The sequence below is a fragment of the Eutrema salsugineum genome, unplaced genomic scaffold, assembly GCF_000478725.1.
Source record: "Eutrema salsugineum unplaced genomic scaffold, Eutsalg1_0 scaffold_10, whole genome shotgun sequence".
Lineage (NCBI taxonomy): Eukaryota > Viridiplantae > Streptophyta > Magnoliopsida > Brassicales > Brassicaceae > Eutrema > Eutrema salsugineum.
In genome coordinates, this window is record NW_006256908.1 from 8,869,764 (window position 1) to 8,892,462 (window position 22,699).

Below are 22,699 nucleotides of genomic sequence, written 5' to 3' on the forward strand. Positions count from 1 at the left end.
AAGAAGTTGAATGAGCGACGAAATGAAAAAGGGCTGCTTCCATATATATAGAATTTTTATTCGTCGTAAATCCGACGTAAACATTACGACGAATTTACGACGAAATCATCGTAAATCCGTCGTAAAGCTGCAACCGTACAACAAAGCGAATACGACACACACACGTGGCTATATCTGGACTTTGCGACGAATTTACGACGATCAGGGTTATTCGTCGTAAAATCATCGTAAAATTACGACGAATTTACGAAAAATCCTTATAAATCATAAAAATTATAACGGCTATGTATTTACATATCGTCGTAAATCGTTGTAATATTACGACGATTTTACAATGGTATGTACAAAAATGATGAATTACAAAAATTGAAACACCCATAAGCATATACAAGCATGCCTATACATGCTAAATGTGGTCTGTATAAGTTTCTAGCATGTTTACATAACATAATGAAGAATTTGGTTTGATCTAAGATAAATTCTTACATCTTCTCTAAATGTATATAACACCTTAAGATTACTTGATAAACACATATATGTCAAATTTTGAAATTTTTTTTTTTTGTTTAGAAAGTTGTTTTACCTTATGAGATGGTAAGCAATATCATTATCTTCATCTAAATCCCCCCCGAACCCCAGAAAAGATTGATTATAAGATTTAGGAGTTACATTTCGTCGTAAACTCGATGGTATTTTACGACGAATTTACGACGAACCACACATCTACAAGTTCTTTAATCTTATACTACAAAACCTTATATATACATTAGTTTACTCAGGAAAATGCACCCAAAAACCATTCTGTGAGTTGGGAAAGCTAAACCCTATAGGGTTTAGGGTTTACATTTTACGACGAATTTACGACGATTTATAAATAATCGTCGTAAATTCGTCGTAATAGTCAACATATGTCCAAGTCAACACTTAAGCAAATTTTCTTTTCATTAATTGTCTTTCATTTTTTAAACATTTAAATTTAAACAAATTTATCAAATTTGACAAATGTTACATTTAAACGTTCAGAGCATGCAATTATATAAATGCCAACATCATACTTAATTAGTCTTCAACATTTTCCTCGTTCTCCTCATCATCAGACGGGTGAGTCATTTTGCCATCTGTTTGTGAATGTTCCGCATGCCATCTCATCGACGCAGCTGTCCGTTCAGATTGATATAGTCTTTTTAACCTATCAGTGATAGGAAGATACCACATTCGTTGGTAAGGAATCTTCTTACGCCCAGCAATTTGCGGTCTATATCTTGACTTTTTGTTTTTGAAATTTGATATAAATTTCAACTACTAAAAATTTTACTGAAACATTCAAAGACTCAAAAAATTTGTGTCTTTATATGTTTTTTTGGGTTGATGGAATAATGAGAGAAGAAAAGATATATATATAATTTTTTGTTTGGTTACCAACATATTACCATTGCATATTTACATCAAATTTACGTCGAAATAAAATTTACATCACATTTACATTGATTTTACGTCAGTTACAAGATAGAGGACAATTAGTCGTATTATCGATGTAAATAATACGACAATATTATGACGAAATAAAATTCGTTCTTCATTCGTCGTAATATCGTCGTAACATTACGACGATTTTACGAGGATCATGTCATTTTTTACGTCGAATTTACGACGAAATTTTTAATCGTCGTAAATACGACGTAATGTCGTCGTAAATTTACGACGACTAAAAATCGTCGTAAATAATTCGACCGAAAAGCCCCTCATTCTTATAGTGATAGGTATGTTAATCAAATTATTAAAGTCTGCCACCACAACTTTTATTTTATTTATTTTTGCGAATCCACACACTATACTGAATTCCACATGAAATAATAATTTAATGAGACAATGATGTTTATCTGTCGTTTTCGTGTTCTTAGGCGCAATCAGATCTTTTAACTGTGACAAAATATCAATTATAACCAGTGTTCAAAAAATCGACGACTAGGCGGCCATCTAGGTGGCTAATCGAAGTTAGTCGATCCGATTTTTATAAAATTAGTGAAGCAAATTCAGTTTAGTAAAAAATCGAACCAAATAAAAAAAAAATCGGAAAAATCGAACCAAATCGATAAAATCGACCAAATCAAACTAATTATTTTTATTCTTTTTTCAGTTAAGTTTTACGGTTTTGGATAGTAAACCAACATCGATTTACAGAAAATAGAGAAAAAAAAAATTTGAAACGTGAATTAGGGTTAATAACTTAATATAATCATCTCGTTCCTCCCCTCTACTTTACCTTCATAAATTACAAGAGGCGATCATTATTTTCTATTGCTGAACTCTACAAGTTTGTTTAATCTTCTCTTTATCTATCTGTATATATTATATAACTATATTGTATTTTTTTAATTTGTCTTTTCATCTTTATTTAGTTTGTTTGTGTTCTGTTTCAAGTTTCAACTTTCAATTTTAACGATGAACGTAGAGGAGATATCGATTCCGACGATAAAAATGATATAGTTATTGATTTTGAATTTGAGTCTGAAAATGAGGAAGTGGTGAATATGGATGTGTTTGAAGAATAAGTTAGATAGATTTCTTTTTGCTTTACATTTTTAAAATTTTTAGATTAAAACTTATTTTAGTTTGAAGAATTTGATGATTTTTAGTTTAATTTCTTTGTTGAACTTTATTCTATGATTTTATTTATTAATTTTTTTTACTTTTTTATTCAAACATAAATTTTGATAAAATATTTTTTAAGAAAACAACTAAAATTTTTTTTTAAATATGATATATAGATAAAAAATTTATAAAAATTAATAAAAAATTTTCTAAACGCCTAACCTTCGTGTAGTCTCCAACTAATCCGGCGCTAGTCACCTATCATCAGTCTAGCTACTGCCTAACGATTTTTTTAACATTGATTATAACTGTTACCTAGAGTTTATAAGATATTAAAATTGTTGGTTAATGGCTGATAACATAATCCGTCGGCTATGACTTCAAGCATTTTTTTAAGCCAAGTAAAAGAAACCCATTGGCAAAAAATCAAAGATTTTCAGAACACACAAATCTCAATTTAACAAAAATCAAGTTATCAACAGATAAATAAGATTACAAAGAGATAAAATCCAAGTCGATAAGCTTTTAGTGCTCTACAAACTCTACAAAGCTGTTTTACATTTCAACAAACAAAAAATGGTGGTCTAACAGTGTTTCTCTAATTTCTTCTACTTCCACACTAACTCTCTCTCTCTTTCTTTCTTTCATCAGGTCTCAACATTAGCTCGGTTTCCGGCGAGGATAATGGAGATCTCGAGACCGCGACTAAAAGCTTGGTTGAAGAGGAGACGAGACTGGAACGTGGAGATGAAAGGGAACCACGAAAGGAGAGCAATCGGAGCAAATATGAGCATACCCATTGCAGCATCATAAATACGTCCAAACTCACGAACTGTTTCCCACAAGCCAAGGAGCTTGATCAGCCGTCTCCATGTAATGGCTAAAGACAGTATTGCCCAACCAGTCGGGATGAAGCCGAGAACACATGCAAAAATGTCTGCAATGTTTAGATCTGTCAATGCGATGGCTACAGAGATAAGGGCGATGACTGTGAGTGAAGCCACTCCTTGTAGAAAACGCAGCGCCAGCAGAATGTTGCTCGACTTCCTGGGGCTATACCAGAATAGCTGAAGTAACAAGGAGATATGATTATCGTAGGTGGATGGTTGGAGAAAAAAAAAAGAACATGAAATCTGGGAAAGAAACTTGTGAAAATATTAGTGCATACCTTAAACAACAGCACAATTGCAACTAATACAATCCATGAGTAGCCATAGATCTGCAAAACAGATAAAAAGTAATGAACACACTCAGGAACTCTCTTGCAATACAAATATATACGCTACAGAATTTCCAGGAGCTAGCTTTACCACAAGTGAGGTGTCTTTCCCAGTTAGTTTGAGCTTGTACACGATGCCATATTGAAACATGAGGAACCTCAAGCTCAAAATGGTCTCCAATATCCGCCCTCTTAGTGTTTGGATATGCATCTGTCAAGGAAAACAAAATATCAACAAAAGCTAACTAGTATAGAGTACAATAATACATCAAAAGACAAAAATATTGGACAAACCTGTTCTTCCTCCCACCACGACTCCCAACTGAGCTCTCCCTTTACTCCCACTCCACCTTTGTACATAAGCCAACTGACCCAGTTATCAAAATCCTCGACAGTCCTAAATCAAGCATGAGAAATTAGTGGTCAATATTCAATACAATTTAAGATATGTGGCCATCTGTGGCACCACAGAAAATCAATTAAATACGAAAATGGAATGAAGACCAAGCAACAATCAATATACTAACTTTTGCCATTCGAATCCAGAAGGATTGAAGATATAGGGTGCAAACAACCAGGAGATTACAAGGAACCAACTGCTGAGAGTGAGCAAAACGAATGAAGCAGCACCCCCGTCCGTATACCCATAGGCAATGTAGACTATCAGCAGTAGAGCTACTTCAAAACTGCGCAAAGAAAGAGGTTCGCATGAGTCAGTAAGAAGCAGCTCACTAAGCATCCGCATAACAAATTTTATTGAACTATAGAAGCTCTTATTCCCACTGTTTGAATCAAGAGCATGCCAGAGGATAATAACAACTTAATTAACATCTAGGCTTACGCTTTAACAAAATGACTCCTAGAATAAAGTCTGTAATTATCGGCGAACTTAATGTGCTGAACCACGAAGCCTCTGCCAGTTGCTCGATACTGTTGATAAAAATAAAAAACGAACACGCATTTGAAAAAGTTTCCAAGAAAAAAGAAGGAAAAGAGCAATATTGTTTATTGCTATACCTTTGCACCACCGTGAAGGATAGTACGTCCAAAGTAATGAGTTCTTGTCCCGAGAGAAAATGTGAAAAAGACAGAACACAACTGAAACTGCATTGTTATAAAGCTGAAAATAGCCTGTGACATGAAAAACATTATGCTTCAGGAGACTTCAGCTAAAGAGCACGTATTCTGAACATTATGGCCAATATTTAGAGATAGAGGGCTAGAAAGAAAATGCATATCAAGAGAGTAATAAAAGACATGAACACTAAGGGTAACTATTTAGTCCAAAAGAATACATAGAGAACTGATCAACCAACCTTCAGCAACCCAAGTTCAAGTATGAAACCCATAACCATAGGGACGGCCGTAAAGACTCCAATCTGGACCAAAAATTGTGCATTTAGCGCAGCATCCAATGCAGTGTTACCGGACAGTTTAGCTACTCTTGAGATTGCAAGATCAGCACCAGAAAAGGCCTGAAAAGGAGCAAGAAGTAAATGATATGGAAGCTAGGAAAGTGACTTAACATATAAAAGATAACAGATAAAGAAGGAGAGAAGTCCACAGTTTATATAAGTTGCAAGAATAAAGTAACATTGCCTTTTCCCAAGAATGTTATCCATGTTAAAAGGTCAATCAACCAAAGTTCGAAGCCCATATGTATGTGAAATGTGCCAAACGCCGTTGATATTCAAAAGGTAGGTCAAGTACTATGATAAAGTAGTCCACATCCACTAAATATTAATTCAGAGAGCAATAGGACTTCTACGATTTCAGAATTTTGTGGTTATGCTGTTAAAAAACTGCAGTAAGCAATGCTATTTTAGAGTATACATTTGCTACTCTACACGGCTTTAGAGCAATTACTACATCATTTCATAATGATGAAACACTGGGAAAAAAAAAAGACAAAAGGCTCCATAACATACCAGATAAACTCTTCCATATAAAAAGACGTACACAGTAAGGACTGTCATCTGCATCAAAGAGAAATTTTACTACAGGTGATAATGGGGAAAACAGACTCATAGAACACCAGATATGGAAATGTACCATTGTGCAGACATAGAATCCAACTGTTGTGAAGTAGAACGACATCATCCTAAAGAAGTCAAACAGCTGCCCAATCCTGTAGACATCCCTACTAAGAACTTGTTCTCCATTTCCACCCGCTACCTTCCCTTCAAATAGGGCAATCTGGTTAAGTCCTACATCTCTTCCTTTACCAACCTACATGAAAGACAATGTATAGATCACGTTTTCAGGTCAACAGGAGATACTAGCCAAGTTTATAAATAAGAGATGCAAGCAAGTCGTTTGACCTGAATGTATTCATGGTGGGTGATGTTTCCCTGCCTGAGTGTCGAGTTAAATCCTGCAAAAATAATATCCTTGATTATAGGTAAAAAGCCCAGTGTTATCAAGTACATATCATGTCTAAAGATTTACAAGGTTGAGCTCAGTCAAAAATAGTAACATTGAGAGTATTACTACCCATACCAGCATATATATCTTCACTAATGTTAATAACACGGGATGCTTTGCTGATTCCACCGCGAGTTATATGAAACATTCTATCAAACACATCTGGATGCCCATAGTGCATTCGAACTCTGCAAAATTAGTTTTGCACAGATTAAAATTAAGCTGTCATTAGAAAGTGGAATAGAATGCTAAAACATGAACAATATCCACATCAAAAGATTTAAATGTTGCCCGATTGGGAAAGTTAAAGTCTAAAGCGAGAATACTCACTTAAGTGGATATGCTAAGACACGCTGACCCAACGTCACAAAACTTGTTTCTTGATTGGACATAAACCACGCCAATGATGAAACACTGCAATAACAATTTGCCACCCATGTAAGGAAGATTAAAAGTAAAACATATATTATAACAAAACAAAATTCCAATGACACAACTGCAAACCTTCCCGTGAAAACATGCTCTCTGACTCCCAAAATAGTAGGACGTCGAATTCCATGTTTCCCATGAAACTCCTCAAGTAGATTTCTCATTTTGATTGCCTCCTCTAGATAATTGTCCTGAAGACCAAATAAGGAATATAGTGGATCACCGAACACATTTGGTAAGGTGCCACAATACGAAAGGCACCAACATATTTCTGCTACTTAATTGCTCAAAGTTCCCGGTTAACAATCCTTGTTATATGAGAAGAAAACTGACACCTGGCAACGTATTGATGGCCAAGCGGACCTTAGGAATCTAAGACAGTCAATATCCGCAACAAGCACGACAGGTTTAGCTTAATTGCAGTAATAATCTCTCACTTAAAACACAATTTCTACAACACTAAGTCTTTTTAATATCAATATGAAAATGTACCGAAACATGAACGAGAAATGATGAAAAACCTGATTCATACCTGATTCATATCTATTGTCTGGATAGCTTCACCACGCGTGAAAACGATTGCATGGTTTTGATTCTCAGGCTTTCCTTCTCCAAGTTTAGGATCTCCAGGAAGCTTAATCGAATAAATTTCCTGTAGCAGAAGTGAAACTTAATGTGTGCTGTATATTAACACTCCAGATGAGGAAATTAAGAACTATTCGACCAAGAGAAAACTTTTCCATCGTTCTATTTTTGGTACATTCAACATCTAAACCCATTTTGACAATTAACCATTGCAAGCGTCAACAACAGAAATATCATATACCTGATCTTTTCCGTGAATGTCAGCTTTGACTAGCTTAGAATAAAATTCTTTTTTCCCGTCAGCTCCAACATCCTCAGAGTGTATGAAAGCGACTCGAAGTGCCTCGTATCTAGTTGCAATAGCAAAATGGATACAAAGGATTTGTGTAAGATGTTAGCAATAAAGGATATTCCGTTGATGATAATTCAAAAATAACACCAAATATATATCAAACTCAAATGTCACCAATAAATAAAACATCTTATTGCAAATAAAACATTTGGAATACTTGCCCCAAGAATATCTTTTTTGAAATATTTTCAGGTGTTTCATATCTGAATCTCTGTACTAATGCCTAGGGTAGAAGCCTAGTCAGTCAACCGCAGAACACTTAACAAACAAATGGGACGAACTGAAATACCATTTAGCCATTCCTATTAAATATCGAACTTTATGACTAAAAGAATGATTATGGCGTCAAAATTTATAAGCAGAAATAAATGATTGGTGAAAATAAAATTGTTGCATACCTCTGCAATAAAAGTGCGATATCAGTAGCCTCTGGTTTCTTTTGCTGTTTCTGTTGCCCATAAATTTGGCAAGACACAACATACGTAAATTTCAGGTCTGCTTGAGCTCGAGCTTCAGGTGACGATATAAACCCTCGTGGCATGTTGGTTAGAGAGATGTCATCCACTATAGCAAAAAAAGGAAAATGCTATTAAGGATCATGCCTTTCCCCTAAAGGGAATACTGCTACAGAAATTAGTAACTAAGTACCTCCCAAGCCTCGTCTTTCTAAGAAACTCTGGAGCATCAAAGCCCTTCGGTAATACATCATACCTCGCACTTTATGCCCACAAAAACAAATTTCAACATTAAACACACAAACGTAATGAATTGTAAATTTGGTTAAGAAACTATATTGGAGTGAAAATCAATATAGATCGTTTCTGACCAGTCCTTGCTAAAGTCTGGCCCCGAAAAGATACCCAAAACCGAAGCTCCAAAGCATCAGTTGCACTTTCTTGAAGATCTACATCCCCTGTTGAATCAGACCGACCAATCCTCTCCAAGAAGTTCTCCCATTCATCTAATCCAAAAAAGATAGATCTCAGCTAATGACTATATTGACCAAGGAGGCAAGGAATGACCTCACACACGTAAAAGTAGAAGATACATACCAGGAAATATCTTCTGAAGATAAAAAAGAGTAGATATCCCATCTTCATTTTCACTTCGTAGTTCTGAGGAGCTATAGATCACCGTCTCACTGTAGTATGGGGTGAAGACACTGTTCACAGAAACATTTAAAAAAAGCTATATTAGTCAACTGGACGAAAAAAAAAAGTAATGTCAGGCAACTGCTACCACACATACCTGAATGGTACCATTTCAGCAACTGGCCTTGCTTTAGGCATATCCATAAATAAAGAATTCGTAAAAAACTCCAATCTTCTCCGTGCCTCAAGATTTTTTGGGACGTTAGCAGCGGCATCCTTCACAGTAAGAAGAAGGTGTAGCCGCTTAACCTGCTCTATCTGCAAGTATTATTTTTTAACAATAACATTATTTGCATCAGACCACAAAATCAGCATCTGGAATGAATTTCCTTCTTGCTTCTTCTATAAGAGCTTACAATTTCTGGATCCCTAGGCCACTCTATCCTAGAAAAGAGACGACCTTCATTTCGAGCCCGTGCTAAAATATTCCATGTATCGAGCTGCTCCCTGATGCATAGATAAGTGAAACCATATGTTACTTTCTCCAGGACAGTTTTCCATACAACTTGATATTTGCATGAGCAAGTAAACCTTGCAATATACCTCAGATCATGTGATAGAAGTTCATGCGTGACCACCTCGTAAAAATCAAACATCGCTTTTGCAGCACCTTTTGCAAGATCTGGAGTTTCATGCCGAATCTGGGACAGGTCATTTTGTCATAGATAATTTTCAGCGAATCAAAGCAAACAAGACGAAACAACTGAGATTCTAACAATTAGGGGCATAAAATTAAGTTAATCAAAAGTAGTGAGAGATGTCCAGTTACAATCTGAGTATCAAATGTAAAGAGACTTCTAAGAAAAAGATAGATAAGAAAAAATTAAGTAATAAATTGCAGTACTTATTGACATATAAGTACTCATACCCCTATGTGGCAATAAGAACTCAAAAAAGGAATTTAAAGCTTCCTAGTAGGGTAGGAAAACAAAACCGCCTAAAATTTTCAGAAGAAGGATCGTAACTCTAATATGAAAAGAAAAACAATTCCAGTCTTTTCTCAACAAAAACGCTGTAAAATGTAAGACCAACGTCACACAGTAATGAAAACAAGCAGCAAGAGAAGATTCATTTGCGTGGATATCTATGAATTTCTAAAAAGAGCATTAATTCACAGAAATTCGAGCATTTAGCATAACTGGTTTTGTACATCCAATTTTTTAAATCTTCTACCCAACCAAAAAAAAAAATGCTAGTCACAGAATTAAGCCAGGGAAGACGTACCAAAAGTCCAGTTAATGCAGTAAATCTGGAAACGACCAACTGAAGCTTCTTAAGATTTAGAGTTATAGCAAGGGAACCCTCTTGTATACTGTTGCTGATCTCCAGAAAAACTCTTTCCACCCTATCACCAGAGTGAAAAAGAGGCATAAATAAAAATGTCACATGTAAAATTCCAAAAACAGTGATCTGTGGCTAACAGAAGATGATATTGGCATATTTAAACAAACATTGAAAATCAAACAAATTGAAAGACTGTACCAACGCCGCCCTTCACCATCAACCATGGAATTCAATATTTTTTCAACGCTGTAATAGCACTCCTGAACTGCATACGCCATGTATTCATCGTCGCAAATTTGTCCCCAAAGTAAATGCTGTGTTTCTGTGCACTCCATAGCTAAATCAATGGCTACCAAAATCTGAAAAAAAAAAAGGAATTCAGAATAATTCACACAGGAGAGAACAATATCACACCTGATCTCCCAACATTAAAAAGATGAAATTATTAAACAAACTGCACCTTACTGCAGAGAAGAAACAAAGGCCACTGGACTAGTCTTAGACTTCCCGTGTTACTGGGTATAGAAAGCAAATCCATCTCCCTACAATCAAAGAACTCAAATCTATGAGTTGGAAGCGTTGCACGAAATGGCTAAAAACGAAAGAACATGAAAGCAAGTAAATATGTATTGACCTGTTACTGATATAATCTTCCTCTCTCAAGCTTTTTATTATCTCATTCCAAAACGGGGAAAACATCGCAGCATATGCCTTGTTCTTTTCTTGAGCATCCTGCAAAAGCAGTCAGAAAAAGATCTAAGAATAAATCATTACCTAAAAAGAAATTTTTTAGGATAAACCAACGACTTATAATCAGCATACAAAACTTCCACAGCAGAAAGGAGGCAATAGACAGAGAGAAACAGTAAGATTCCAGCCATCGATGAAGTAGAAAAGGGTGGTACACTCAGCAAAAATGAAGTATTAGGAGAGAACGAAACAATAGGCGATAAATTTGCATTGTTTTTTTTTTCGCAAAAACAACATACCATGAGACCTACAGCAAAAGCTGGAGATAGTACCAATCCTATATTATTGTCTGGATACAAATTAAAGAACTTTTCAGAAATTACACTCTGTTACACTTCACAAGTCATGAAACAAGATACAATTACAAGCATGACCTACTCTAATTTTCCTATTACGCATAGAGTTACAAGTATAAGATACCAAGGAATGTCTACTTTTTGTGAACACAATAACAGTTCTCACTAATGGAAGCCCCAAAAGTCAACATCTTGTTCAATTAGATCCATTTTTAGACGAAGAACTAACGATGGAAGACAATCTTGCAAGAATAGCTATAAATCACCAAGAAATAAGACAAAGAGTTACTTATTACTAACCTGAGAAGCATGTTGGCCTAACGGTTCTCTGAAATATAGAATTACAACAGAGATTAGGCACCGAAGGAAGTCTAGCAATTGAGTATACTATTAATCATAAAATGTCTTCTTTTTAATGCAGAAAAAAACAAATAAATTAAACAGATTTAAATTATAACCTTTTCACAACAGGAGATACAAGATTCTCGGCAAAAGCTTCTGGAAAACTCTCGAAACGCTTATGAACCATCTCGATGGAGCGTATCTAAAACAACCAGATTGAACATAGTTAGTAAGGTGGCCAGCAATATGGAACAGAACACATTATCGTTAGAGAATAGTAGAACATTCTAGTACTCAACAGTACCTCGCCTAGACGAGCTTTTGCACCCATCACACCACCAATGATTGCAGACAAGAGTGTGTACCATATATGAAGATCCATAAGATATATCTAGAGATTTATACCAAATGCCACAATTAGTAATTTTTATCCCACAAGTTAATTAGAAATAATTACAAAGGAAAATCAGACTTGACGGTAACAATGACATCTTAGACCTTATAAAATCTCTAAAATTATAAGGAAGAATAAGGTAAATACTCACCGCCACGACTGGAGCCCACAAGCTAACAATGGTCAACGCATGATTGTTACCTACCAATTATTATTTTATGTCGCAGAGTCATAGGTGTCAGCAACATTTTCGAAGACGGCAATCAGGCAATCAATAACAAGATCTAGTGTGCATTATGGTTAATCGGATACAAATCTAATATTCTTCAGTTGAAGTTCCATAGATCTTGTAGCCAATGAAGCAGGCCAAAAGAGTAAAAAGGATGGCTCACCTTACCAGATTATTATTTGATAAGTCATGTGGTCATATCATATTTTTTTAAGCCAATTAACAGTACCGAAGCATACAAGCACTTACTTTTTGAGACAATATCATGCCATGAATATTGAAATGAAGGAAGATCAATGATAGTGTTGGTGGGTTTAACGAGTGGTTTGATCTGCAACATGTAGAAGATTTAACCGTCAGTGCAATATCATGCATGCATTTCGTTAGTTACTCCCGTGTATTGTGTGGTGGCAAAGTTCCTTGTTTTTTCAAAGCGTACAGGGTGACTCGAGATGAGAGACATTATGCAATTCTTTAAATATGTGCAGTAGCAAAATAAATACTGTAGAAACATCCTTGCCTGGAGAAAGTATGCAAATGTGAACTTGGCGGCCAGGACAACCAACCAAAACGCCACATACCTGAACAGAAGAGGAAAAAGTGTGAATAAACGCATTTAAGGAACCAAGGTTTTTTAACCCAATTCTTCTAAGAACCCAAATCAGTTGTAACCATCTTAAAACAGCCACTTAACCATTCAAACAATTTTTGTAAAGACTGAAATTTTTTCAGGTGAAAGCTGACACATTGACATGCAGGATCTCTACTCTCAACAGCCAAATCTCCCTAAGCAAACTAATTATTCATATATGTCAATAGTTCATCCATATTCGAAAACTTATTTTTACTGATGCAAATGTATCTCAACTAGCCAACGAGTACTGATAATATATACAATGGACTTCTTTTGGTAAGAGTCTATAAGAGGCAGTTAGACAAAACCTGCAATAATCGCTTATGTTCTCAAAGAGGCCACGACCAACGAAGTATCTTTCCTGAAACAGAGAAGAAGCATTAGCAATGTGGTTCACTATGCTAATTTTTCTATTATCTGAAGTCTTACTAAATCAATACCTGATATATCCACTTAAAAAACTGAAAGAAAGTTTGATCCGACATTGCTGACAGAGCATGGCATGCGGGCAGTTTGACTAAAAGTCCAAAGATTAGGCGAACAGCGGCATAACAACCCAATACAAGAATGTATAAGCGGAAAAAGAACTCATTTGGGTTTCGTTTCGTTCTTTCCTGCAGAACCCTTCTGCAATATTTGTTTCACAAAAGGTTAGATGCTCTGAATCTGCAGACAAACTTTATCAAGAAGAAATAGTTCGCATAGACAGATTGGATACTTACACATAAACATATACCACAAATACTGAGCCCACGCCCCACCACAAAAACCTGATAACCACTCTAGATATAGCCATTCCTCTTGCCATGCTATAGGCGCCATACATAAGTACAACATCAAGAAAACCTGCATAAATCACAAACAAGTGATGCTCAACAAAAGGCACACGTACAACTTTACAATCTGACTCTGAAATTTCTAACAGTAAGTCCGACAGAGTCAATCAAAGAAATTTACATTCAAGGAAGTTCATTATAGCATATGTAGGCCCAGCACTGAGTAAGATCTTGAAAGTATCTATATCGAGATGCTCTTTCCTGAAGGCTATAATCGTCAAAGCCTGTAGACAGGAAAAATTGATGAGTAAGAAAATTATCACATTTAAGCAGAAAACTGTTCATAAAATACCACACCAACCTGGAACATAATAATCATGAAGATCCAAAGTCGGTGAAAACTGCGGAAAAGATGAAGGTATGTCCGATGCTCAACAAAGCTGCTTTTACCAGTCTAACATTGAATACCAGGAAAATGGATCAGTCAAAGATGTTGCAGATTACATGGAAATGTAACAAGAATAGAAGAAGAAGAAGTTGAGACTTCTTTGGTGGCGAAAAAGAAAATCTCTACTGACAAGTTTTAAGCAGTGCTTTATAGCCATCTTCTTTCGAGTTGAAATTGTTGGACAATAATTCTCATTGGAGAAATTCTCCCATATAGACGTGGGAGAGAAAAAAACTCTAAAACTGTAACATACAACCCCCGCAAATGGACTAGACCCAACTGTTTTGCTTTCTGTTTTTTAGTCAATGTGCAACTTTCATTCACGAATGTAAAAGTTAAACCAGAAAAACATCCCACGTAAAATCAAAAACTCAACAAGAGATAGTGCCCACGAAAATAGAAGCCACGAAGACCAAAGTGGTCACAGATGGTTAGTGGGCCAAGAAGGATAAACATAAATTCATTGAATATTAGCCGTATGAACAAGACTCACCCTTTTCCGCCCTTTGGGCACACTTAAAAATTTTGACTCTGTTTTCATAGGCCAGCCTAACTCAAAGCAACCAGGTGTCCTGAAGATAACACACAGTTAATGGAGACTCCCTGAAATGAGTTTATACTTGCAAATGTAATAATATTAGTAAAATACAAACCAAAAGTATTCATTGAAGTCATCATAATTCCGCCATTCAGAATGTGCAGCTTTCCCATTATTGTTTCGAACAGTTTCCTACATGAATATCAATTTCAAAACCAAGTTACGAGCTTGCACGACCATATAGCAAAACCATTAATGGAAGACACTTTTATATCCACCTTAGAAGTTCCAAAAATAGCATAGTACAAATTCCTCGAAAACATAGAATTAAGATCTGAACTCAAAAACGAAGTAGGGATGTATTTTCAAATATATAACTAGAAACACGTAGATAATATGTCAAGAACCTAACTGGAAGACCTTTCAGGTTGTTCTGAAATTCACTGAAACTTATGACACTTTCCAAATGACAGCTACTTATTTAAGGTCGTTAATTCAGCTAAGAGATATTACAATAAGCAGTGTAAGTAATTTGGAGGTTTAACATAGAAAACCAAAAAAGGGTTTTGATACTCAAAATATACGGAACTATTTTTCCAAAAGCTGGTTGAGCGAAAGAGTCACTCTCACACTACCATTTTTGCGTGACATTGAGAATACGTACTCACATACCATTAACTGAGGGACAAAGAACTAGATTAAACCGTCAAACAGAGAGCTAATTTGTCAAAGAGAAAATCAAAATGCACAGAAATGATTGTCATAGCAGGGACTCACCGCTGACATTGCTGCATATATGGGGGAGATAACTCGGTCAAGAAATGATACAGAACCATCCTCAGTTAAGCAACTGTCAGCACGGACAGCTTCTCCGTGATCCAATTTTGCATCCAATTCCTTGGCCATCTAACAAACAAAGGTAACTGCGTTAAAAGAGCTATCTTTCCAGATTAAGGTCTTCACATTGGGTGTAAAATACGAGATCACATGGGTAATCTATTTCATCATTCCAGATTAAGGGTCCTTGATATAAAACTATGCCAGGCTGGTGGTTTAACAGAAACTAAGAGCCAAAATGCAGAGGCAATCAGGTGCTAACGCAGTCCTGACAAGTCTTTTTATTGGCTTGGTTGTGTGGTTTACAGGAGGAGAAAAATATGAACAGCAGAACAACACTAACAAAAAATCCGCCAAACCTAGAAATTCAGATTTTTTTTTCATCAGCAAAGACTGCGAAAACACTCATGCAAACTAAGAAAAAAAAACATGAATATACTGATAGCGGAAATTGGTATATAATCAACAGTAAGATGGTATCTTACATGGTGAAAAATATAGCAGATACACTCTGGAAGAAACCGGACATTAGCAGCTTCGCCCCAGATTAGGAAGTACAAAGAAACAAGAAACAACTTCCTGTCCCGGTCAATGGCTTCTAACCTAATAGAAAATTTCAAAGTTGATAAATTCACATGAATTGAGCCAGCATTTTCATATCAGAGCTAGACCAAACACATTACTTATTGTAGATAAGGCGTTTCCTCAAGTATTTGCACCACTTGTTGTAGTTATCCAAAACCTTCAAGAAAACCTCATTGACTGCTTTCTCATCAATTTTCTACACGAAAATATTTTTAACGAGGTAAAGATTTTAGATGACAATCTACAAACCAACGGGACAATGATGACTCTTTCTGAGTAAAGTGGTATCCCACGACAGAATACTGTCAAAACGAAGAACTCACAGGGTCATTCTGGCCATGTATACTAAGCTGAGATTGTGCATTTGAAAGTGTGAGAACCAGATGCTCCCGTTGGTTCCTCACATTATCTCTCTACGACAATGTTCAAGAAAACAAAAATTATAAGAAACAAGAATCAACCACAATCAGATAACATTTTGATCTAATAATTCCAGCATACCTGAAACCCAAAGATGTATTCCAATAAATCAAACATATCTGCATCCCGTTGTCCGGAAATCTCAAAATCATCAGGAAGCTTAGGGAAATGTTCATTATATCTAATCGCCTGTATTGCACCACGGACCTAAATAGAGACCAAAGAGTCTGAGTGAGAAAAACTTGAAAAGGTAAAAATACTAATGAAAAACGAAAATAAAGTTTTCATTCTTGTTTGACTCACTTCAGGGAAAACCCCAATTGCATTGGTCATGGACTGCGCTTCTAGAGGGACAATGTTGTAAGGAGTTAATTCCGCAGACAAAGTTGCATCAGCTTTTTTAATTCGCCCAAGCTGAAAACATAAACAACAAATCAATTAGTTCATACAAGATAAGTGTATGACATGACAACTTCAATGATTGCTATAATGATCTTAGGAAGCAATTAAAATCTATTCATTCAGATCCAACTTCTGAACCAAGATCTTCAAACATTGAAGTTATTATGTGTATCTTTTGAGCGCTTGGCACACCAAAACAGGAAGCAAGAAGCACATTAAATCACAAGACACAACAGGTAAAAGAAAAAGTACCTCCTCCCTGATAGACCTCCCAACACCATCTGGATCTGCATCTCTGCTTAGCACCTCTAACACTTCAACTAAGGCCCTCAATGTGGCAAAGACCTTCCTCATCTTCAAGATCCTATGAAAAGATAAGAAAACAAAACACCGGTTAATCAAAAAGGAAAGTAAGACAACGGTACATCTCAGAAATCATCTACACTATACAGAATCTCATCCATATAAGTAAACATAGGCAAATCATAATTTATCTGTATCAAGATCACTTATAAGAACGCACATGCCAAACAAACTAGTCTACATCCAGAAAACCACTCCCAAACGAAGGAACAGCATTAACATAATGCAGTTTGCATGATTTATATTTACAGAAATTCGGTAAATCCAAATATTGAACGAAAAGAAGAAAACAGCAAGGATTAAGAATGCACATACTCCCCCACATTTGAAGAAAAATTTGTTCCTGATTCCCTCCATTTTTGCTCTTCCCTTTGGATATCATCCACTCTATGCCGTCTTTTATAAAGTTGGTAAAACTTCCATAGTCGTTCAATATCACGATTGCGGTCTATTGAAGCGCCATCTCTCTTGGCAAGTTTTTGCTGCCAAGTAATTAAACACCTTTAATTCAGAACGAGTAAACATACCATTTGGCATAAGATAAACGCAAACCAAGAAAGAATGATTTTGCGCCTAAATTCTCACATCAAATGGTAGAGTGCGAAAATTATGCTATTAACATAGGTTAAGGATGCATTTACACAGCTATATGCATGTGACCAGAACCAATTCACAGATATATTATGGTGAGACAACCATACTTGTTTCTTTTTGCGACAAGAACAATTGACAAATTAGACCAACATAAACCAATCAAGATAATGAAAAATACCTTAATCACCGACATCAAACCAGTTTTGAATTGTAGAACACCTCTACCATCACTGTTAGGGTCCAAGTTCTGTGCCATAGAGTAGGCTTGCTCACATACTACATCAGACAAAAATAGTGTCAAGATCATAAAACGAAAACAGGGAATGCCATCACGTTAGCTCTGGTTAAGCTTCCTTTTTATGTGCATAAAGTGCATGCTGAAGAATGAAACCATTAGGGTGCTCACTGTGGACATGCAAATCACTCCAAGAAGCCCCCACTGAGCAACCCACGGTTTAACAAATATGTAGACATACACAATCCAATAGATAGTACTGGCATGAACTATCAAATCGTGACGAATTTCAACAAATAGTACTGGCATAAACTCATCTTAGAAAATGAGAACATATTTTCCACCAAATTTATTACTTACACCTAAAACCTAAGCAATCACATAAATATGCATTGCGTCTGCAACTTCGTGATCAGAGAAAACAAGTACAATCAATATCAGCTTAAGCTGTTTTGTCCATCTCCTACCTCTTCTAATCCATTCAATAGCAGAAACCTCTCAAATGAATCCTAAACCAAAAACTCAATAAGAGGCACAAACTAGAAAGCTCATTTAAAAAAACTTACAAATTCTGGCGACATTAGGATCTTCGGACTGAATCTCATCAGCAGCCTGTAAGATGGCATCGATGTTTGTAGCTCGGCCAAGTGAAGGCGGAACAGCTCCAGCAAGTCCGCTATTAACACGCTCATGGCCTTGGCCTGAATTTCTCAGCTGCTCTCTTCTTAAGGTGGCTCGAACCAGTCTATCCCAATTACCATAAACCCTAGCCATATTCAAATCCTAAAGCAGGATTCAAATATTTCCCCGGAATCAAGCTTGAGACCTAAACAGCATGACAAAGCAGAGAAGACGGAGAAGAAGAATGAGAAACAGCTGCAACGCGAAAAAACCGAGCTAGACGATTCGAACCCGGATGTGGCGGTATTGTGTCGGGATCTATGGCGGATTTATTGAAAACGAGTCGATGATTCCTTCGCGAAGTGGTTTTTTCTGACAGAGAAGGGAGAGATTATGTATTAAAGAGAAAAAAAAAAACGAAAAAGTAAACTAGTTTTGGCAAAAGGAAAAGGTGGAGGGGAACGAAATTACAATATTGACCCTCTGTTTCGAGCCGTTCTAACTACGGAACGGGGTTGAAAACATAACCGCCGGGGTCAAAGCACAGCTTGACTGATAGAACGTCGTCGTTTCTTTCTTTGTGAAACCGCGTGCTACTACTTTCGCTACGCTTACACGCTACTTTCTTAATCTGACCGCTATGATCAAACTATTTAGTGACTTTTCGGCCCATTATTCTTTACAAGATTTAAGGCCCAAGATATTGAGGGAAAACCAAAAAAAAAAATCCGACCTGCCGGAATCGAACCAGCGACCTAAAGATTACAGCAACTACTACAGTCTTCCGCTCTACCAACTGAGCTAAGGTCGGTTTTGTGAATAGGTTCGTTATCATTATATATATTTTATTATATCAAAATATGGACATTCTGTACACTACGTCAAGTCCATGCATTACGGTTCTAAAGTACCATTCAAGTTCATCTTAGATGTATATCCTCTATCCTAGCGAAAAAATTATAATAATCTATAATCAACGTAGTTATAGATCTAAAATCCCAATAAATTAAGTATCAAATATTAAATAGCTAATTCTCATTTTACCAAAAAAAAAAAAAGCTAATTCTCCAGAGAAGCCTATCTAAATGAGCCATAAGAAACCGCATTGGAAAAACTCAAATCTTATTCTCTCAACCCATAAGATAAATTATTCAATTATCAATAACATACGGGGTGATTTTTTTCTAGAACTACTTGAAAGTATGTAGTATATGATGGTTTCTCTTGTTCACTCAAATAATCAATGAAATTAATAAAACAGAAAAAAAAAACATGGAAAGAGAGAGAGAGGGAATAGGACATTACTTAAAAGGAGACGTCTGTCGAAACTCAAAGACAAGGCTACCCCACTATAATCTGAAGATCTCATCAGTGTCCAATGAAATCGTTTCGACGTGAACGCTAGAAAGCCCTTAGCTTTTTTTGTTGTTTCTTTGATATTGATTAATTGCATGTTTTTACCTATTAGTACGTAGTATTGTCGAGAATATAATTAGTGTTTCTAATGCTACGAGTTACCATGTTTATGTATGGATGTTCCGAAAATTCCATAATATGGACTCTATACAGACTACTGTGTATTTAGAGAAGAAATTACAATGAATTCTCTACAAAAACAACATTGATTAAGTGTCACCATGGAGGACATTAGAATTCTTATGTCACAATTTGGAAGCATTTGGTCTCTCATGTGGGGAAAACAATGTAATTGAGGGTTTTATTAGCTTGGAAAGATTGAATCCAATTTTCAGCAACATTTTCTATGTCTTTCGTCTCGAATTGTTTGGCGTATTTGGTTCAAACTATCCGCCTCTCAAACATTGACTAGTATGAATGAAGTAAATACTTAACAGTTCACAATTATAAATTTCACATGGTTCCATTCCTTTTTAGTCCATGGCTTGCCCTGCCACTAGCATATATGCATGTTTTAATGCCTTTTGACTATTACTTAGTTCACACCACCGATCATTTTAGTTTTAGAAGTACAGCAAAAGGTTCATCCAAATTCACAAGCAATAATATACTAAAAAACTTTCTAAAATAAAATATATCTGACTTCTAAAGAGCTTTGGAGTGACATACTGTATATCTATATATTTTTTCTAATCAAACTTGAGAAGATATTTATAGATGAATTTCATCCAAACTGCTTTGTCTCACGATTTTTCAAGATTCCAAAATATCCCACAGTAAAAAAGAAAAAAAAAAGAAACTGAAATTATAATCGAACACCTACATAGATGTAACTTTTATCTTGACATTTCCAAACATATTCGACCCCAAAACAAAAAATTGCAATTATATCAAGATATCAAGAAAAGTTAAAGTTAAATATTTTTCTTAGTGATATATTTGTTTTTTCCTACTGTTAGTGATCTATTTGTCTGTTGACAAAGCTAAGAAGAAATAATTGAATATCAATCAATGTTGAGCAAGAAAAGAAAATGTCAACATTCTCAATTTCTCATAAAATACCAAAGGAGGAAAAGAGAAAGTATGGGTCAGTCCGTGGGCTATTATTTTAATCGAATGTCTGGTGTTTTCAATCGTCTTGTACGTATCTACCAAATTCGGATGGAATGCTCGCGATCATTGTTTAGTCGTATTCATCCATTTTTTTTCATTTAATTATAAAGAATACCAAAGTGTATACGTCGAAAAAGTATTTAACAAAAAAAAAAAAAGTATTTTGCTTTTCAAAATACCACAACATGTTTTGGAAGATTTACAACTGATTTAGGAAAAAAATGTTTAGAACAAAAAAAATCCAAATTGTTTCTATTTACTAACAACAACTACTGGTGATCATTTAAAACCCTAAAAACAAAATAAATGATTAAAAATCTGATATTTTCTTAAGAATCGATAAAATGTCAACGCAAAAGATTATAGGAAAAAATAAGAAGAATTCAATATTTTTAAAAGAGGGATTTAAATACTTTTGTAATGGATTGGTAACTAAATAACCGTAAGTAACATTATTTGATCTTTGATATAGAATAAAATATAAAGATTTAGGGAAATTTATTAGCTTGTTAGTTTAACTACAATCAAATTAACCATGGAATAATTTATTAGTTTTTCTTTAAAAATGTGACCCTGAGATATAAACTAACTTTCAAGTGAAGACAACTCATCAGCTTCTTCAGAAGAAAATGTTTTACTCATCAGATTTTATTTGATTTTATGATGATTTCTTGCAAGGTGTATATCAATTGTCAGCTTTCTTAGTAGATCTTGAGAGAATGTCTGGTAAAAACTTTTTCAAAAAGTGCAAAGATGTTCTCTCCACATCTTAACGGAAATCATGAAGAACACGATGAAGAAAAAGAAACGCAAAGTTTAAGAGTTAATCGTTTATTTCCTCGCCCACAATTTTCTAATAAGCATTATTTCCTTCTACTAGTACGGACTTGCCGACTTGTTAATCATTTTCCTTTTATATTCCAACTTTCAACTATGTATTTACTGTATTCTTTTTGTTCCGTATCCCATCAAACTTTGTAATTTTATGTAAATTCATAACTTTTAAACTTCTTATGTTTATTGATTAATGAAAATATCTAAACAAAAGAAATTTATCTATGACTTGAGTGTGATGGCTCCAAGCCTACAAGTCTTATTTGATAGTGGCGTTTCTTTATAAGCAGAATATTATCCCAAATATTTAAGCGTTCTGATTATAGCAAAATGTTAATATGATAGTGTGCCTTTCTTTAAAAGAAAATAAGGCGCCTCTAACTGGTGACCATTTCAGGAACAATAGGAATGATAGAGAAAATGAATAAAAAAAAAAGACAGGAATAAATTAGAAGGAATAAATGTAGAGAAGAAATGTAGTAAATTGTCACAGTAAATTATATCCATAAAATTGTAGAGAAGGAATGGAACAATATATATAATATACTTTTATTAATTTCCTTTTTTTGTATTCTTCTCGTTCTTTAATGATAGGGAATATATTTGTTCTATCATTCCATTTTAAAACAGGAATGAAGAGGAATGACATGTAATAGTTATTCCTTTTAAATGGTAAAAAAATTTAGGAATGGAGAGGAATAGCACATTCCTCATCATTCCATTCTTTAATTATAATCACCAGTTGGAGCCTAAGTATCCGTCCTATGAAGCTATGATCAAATGTATATATGATCATAAACTATCCTAGCTTGGAAAAGCCATCAAATTAATATTAT

The 22,699-nt window shown here is 35.2% G+C and overlaps 1 protein-coding gene and 1 non-coding gene across 2 annotated transcripts; both read right to left on the reverse strand.

The window, feature by feature from the left end:
* Window positions 1-3,007: 3,007 nt before the first annotated feature.
* LOC18027544 (callose synthase 10) lies at window positions 3,008-18,880 on the reverse strand. The gene is made up of 50 exons (XM_006410794.2): window positions 18,446-18,880; window positions 17,823-17,920; window positions 17,366-17,532; window positions 16,940-17,051; window positions 16,589-16,699; window positions 16,367-16,492; window positions 16,189-16,278; window positions 15,964-16,061; window positions 15,766-15,883; window positions 15,221-15,349; window positions 14,559-14,635; window positions 14,399-14,477; window positions 13,819-13,911; window positions 13,639-13,741; window positions 13,404-13,527; window positions 13,122-13,308; window positions 12,990-13,042; window positions 12,568-12,628; window positions 12,297-12,378; window positions 11,970-12,019; window positions 11,729-11,815; window positions 11,541-11,626; window positions 11,383-11,410; window positions 10,671-10,768; window positions 10,497-10,578; window positions 10,235-10,395; window positions 9,977-10,097; window positions 9,296-9,393; window positions 9,109-9,199; window positions 8,850-9,010; window positions 8,654-8,763; window positions 8,428-8,562; window positions 8,250-8,318; window positions 8,000-8,165; window positions 7,491-7,599; window positions 7,197-7,316; window positions 6,740-6,855; window positions 6,566-6,649; window positions 6,311-6,423; window positions 6,133-6,185; window positions 5,864-6,040; window positions 5,740-5,787; window positions 5,128-5,286; window positions 4,829-4,942; window positions 4,653-4,741; window positions 4,339-4,497; window positions 4,106-4,208; window positions 3,903-4,022; window positions 3,761-3,811; window positions 3,008-3,659 (listed from the first exon to the last, which is right to left on the reverse strand). Exons 1-50 carry the CDS (start codon window positions 18,651-18,653, stop codon window positions 3,240-3,242), a joined length of 5,694 nt encoding a protein of 1,897 aa, XP_006410857.1. The 5' UTR covers window positions 18,654-18,880; the 3' UTR covers window positions 3,008-3,239.
* A 347-nt stretch (window positions 18,881-19,227) lies between these two features.
* Window positions 19,228-19,311, reverse strand: TRNAY-GUA. Its single transcript is given in 2 exon segments — window positions 19,228-19,263; window positions 19,275-19,311. It is a non-coding gene; the product is annotated as a tRNA-Tyr (tRNA).
* Between the last annotated feature and the right edge of the window lie 3,388 nt (window positions 19,312-22,699).

What these genes read in the sequence shown, in the direction of transcription:
- LOC18027544 (XM_006410794.2), bottom strand. Translation starts at nt 18,653, where the DNA reads ATGGCTAGGGTTTATGGTAATTGGGATAGACTGGTTCGAGCCACCTTA. An exon ending in CCCACCATGAATACATTCAG is followed by an intron (nt 6,041 to 6,132) that starts GTCAAACGACTT and finishes TCTTTCATGTAG; the next exon opens with GTTGGTAAAGGAAGAGATGT. An exon ending in GGAAAGACACCTCACTTGTG is followed by an intron (nt 3,812 to 3,902) that starts GTAAAGCTAGCT and finishes TCTGTTTTGCAG; the next exon opens with ATCTATGGCTACTCATGGAT.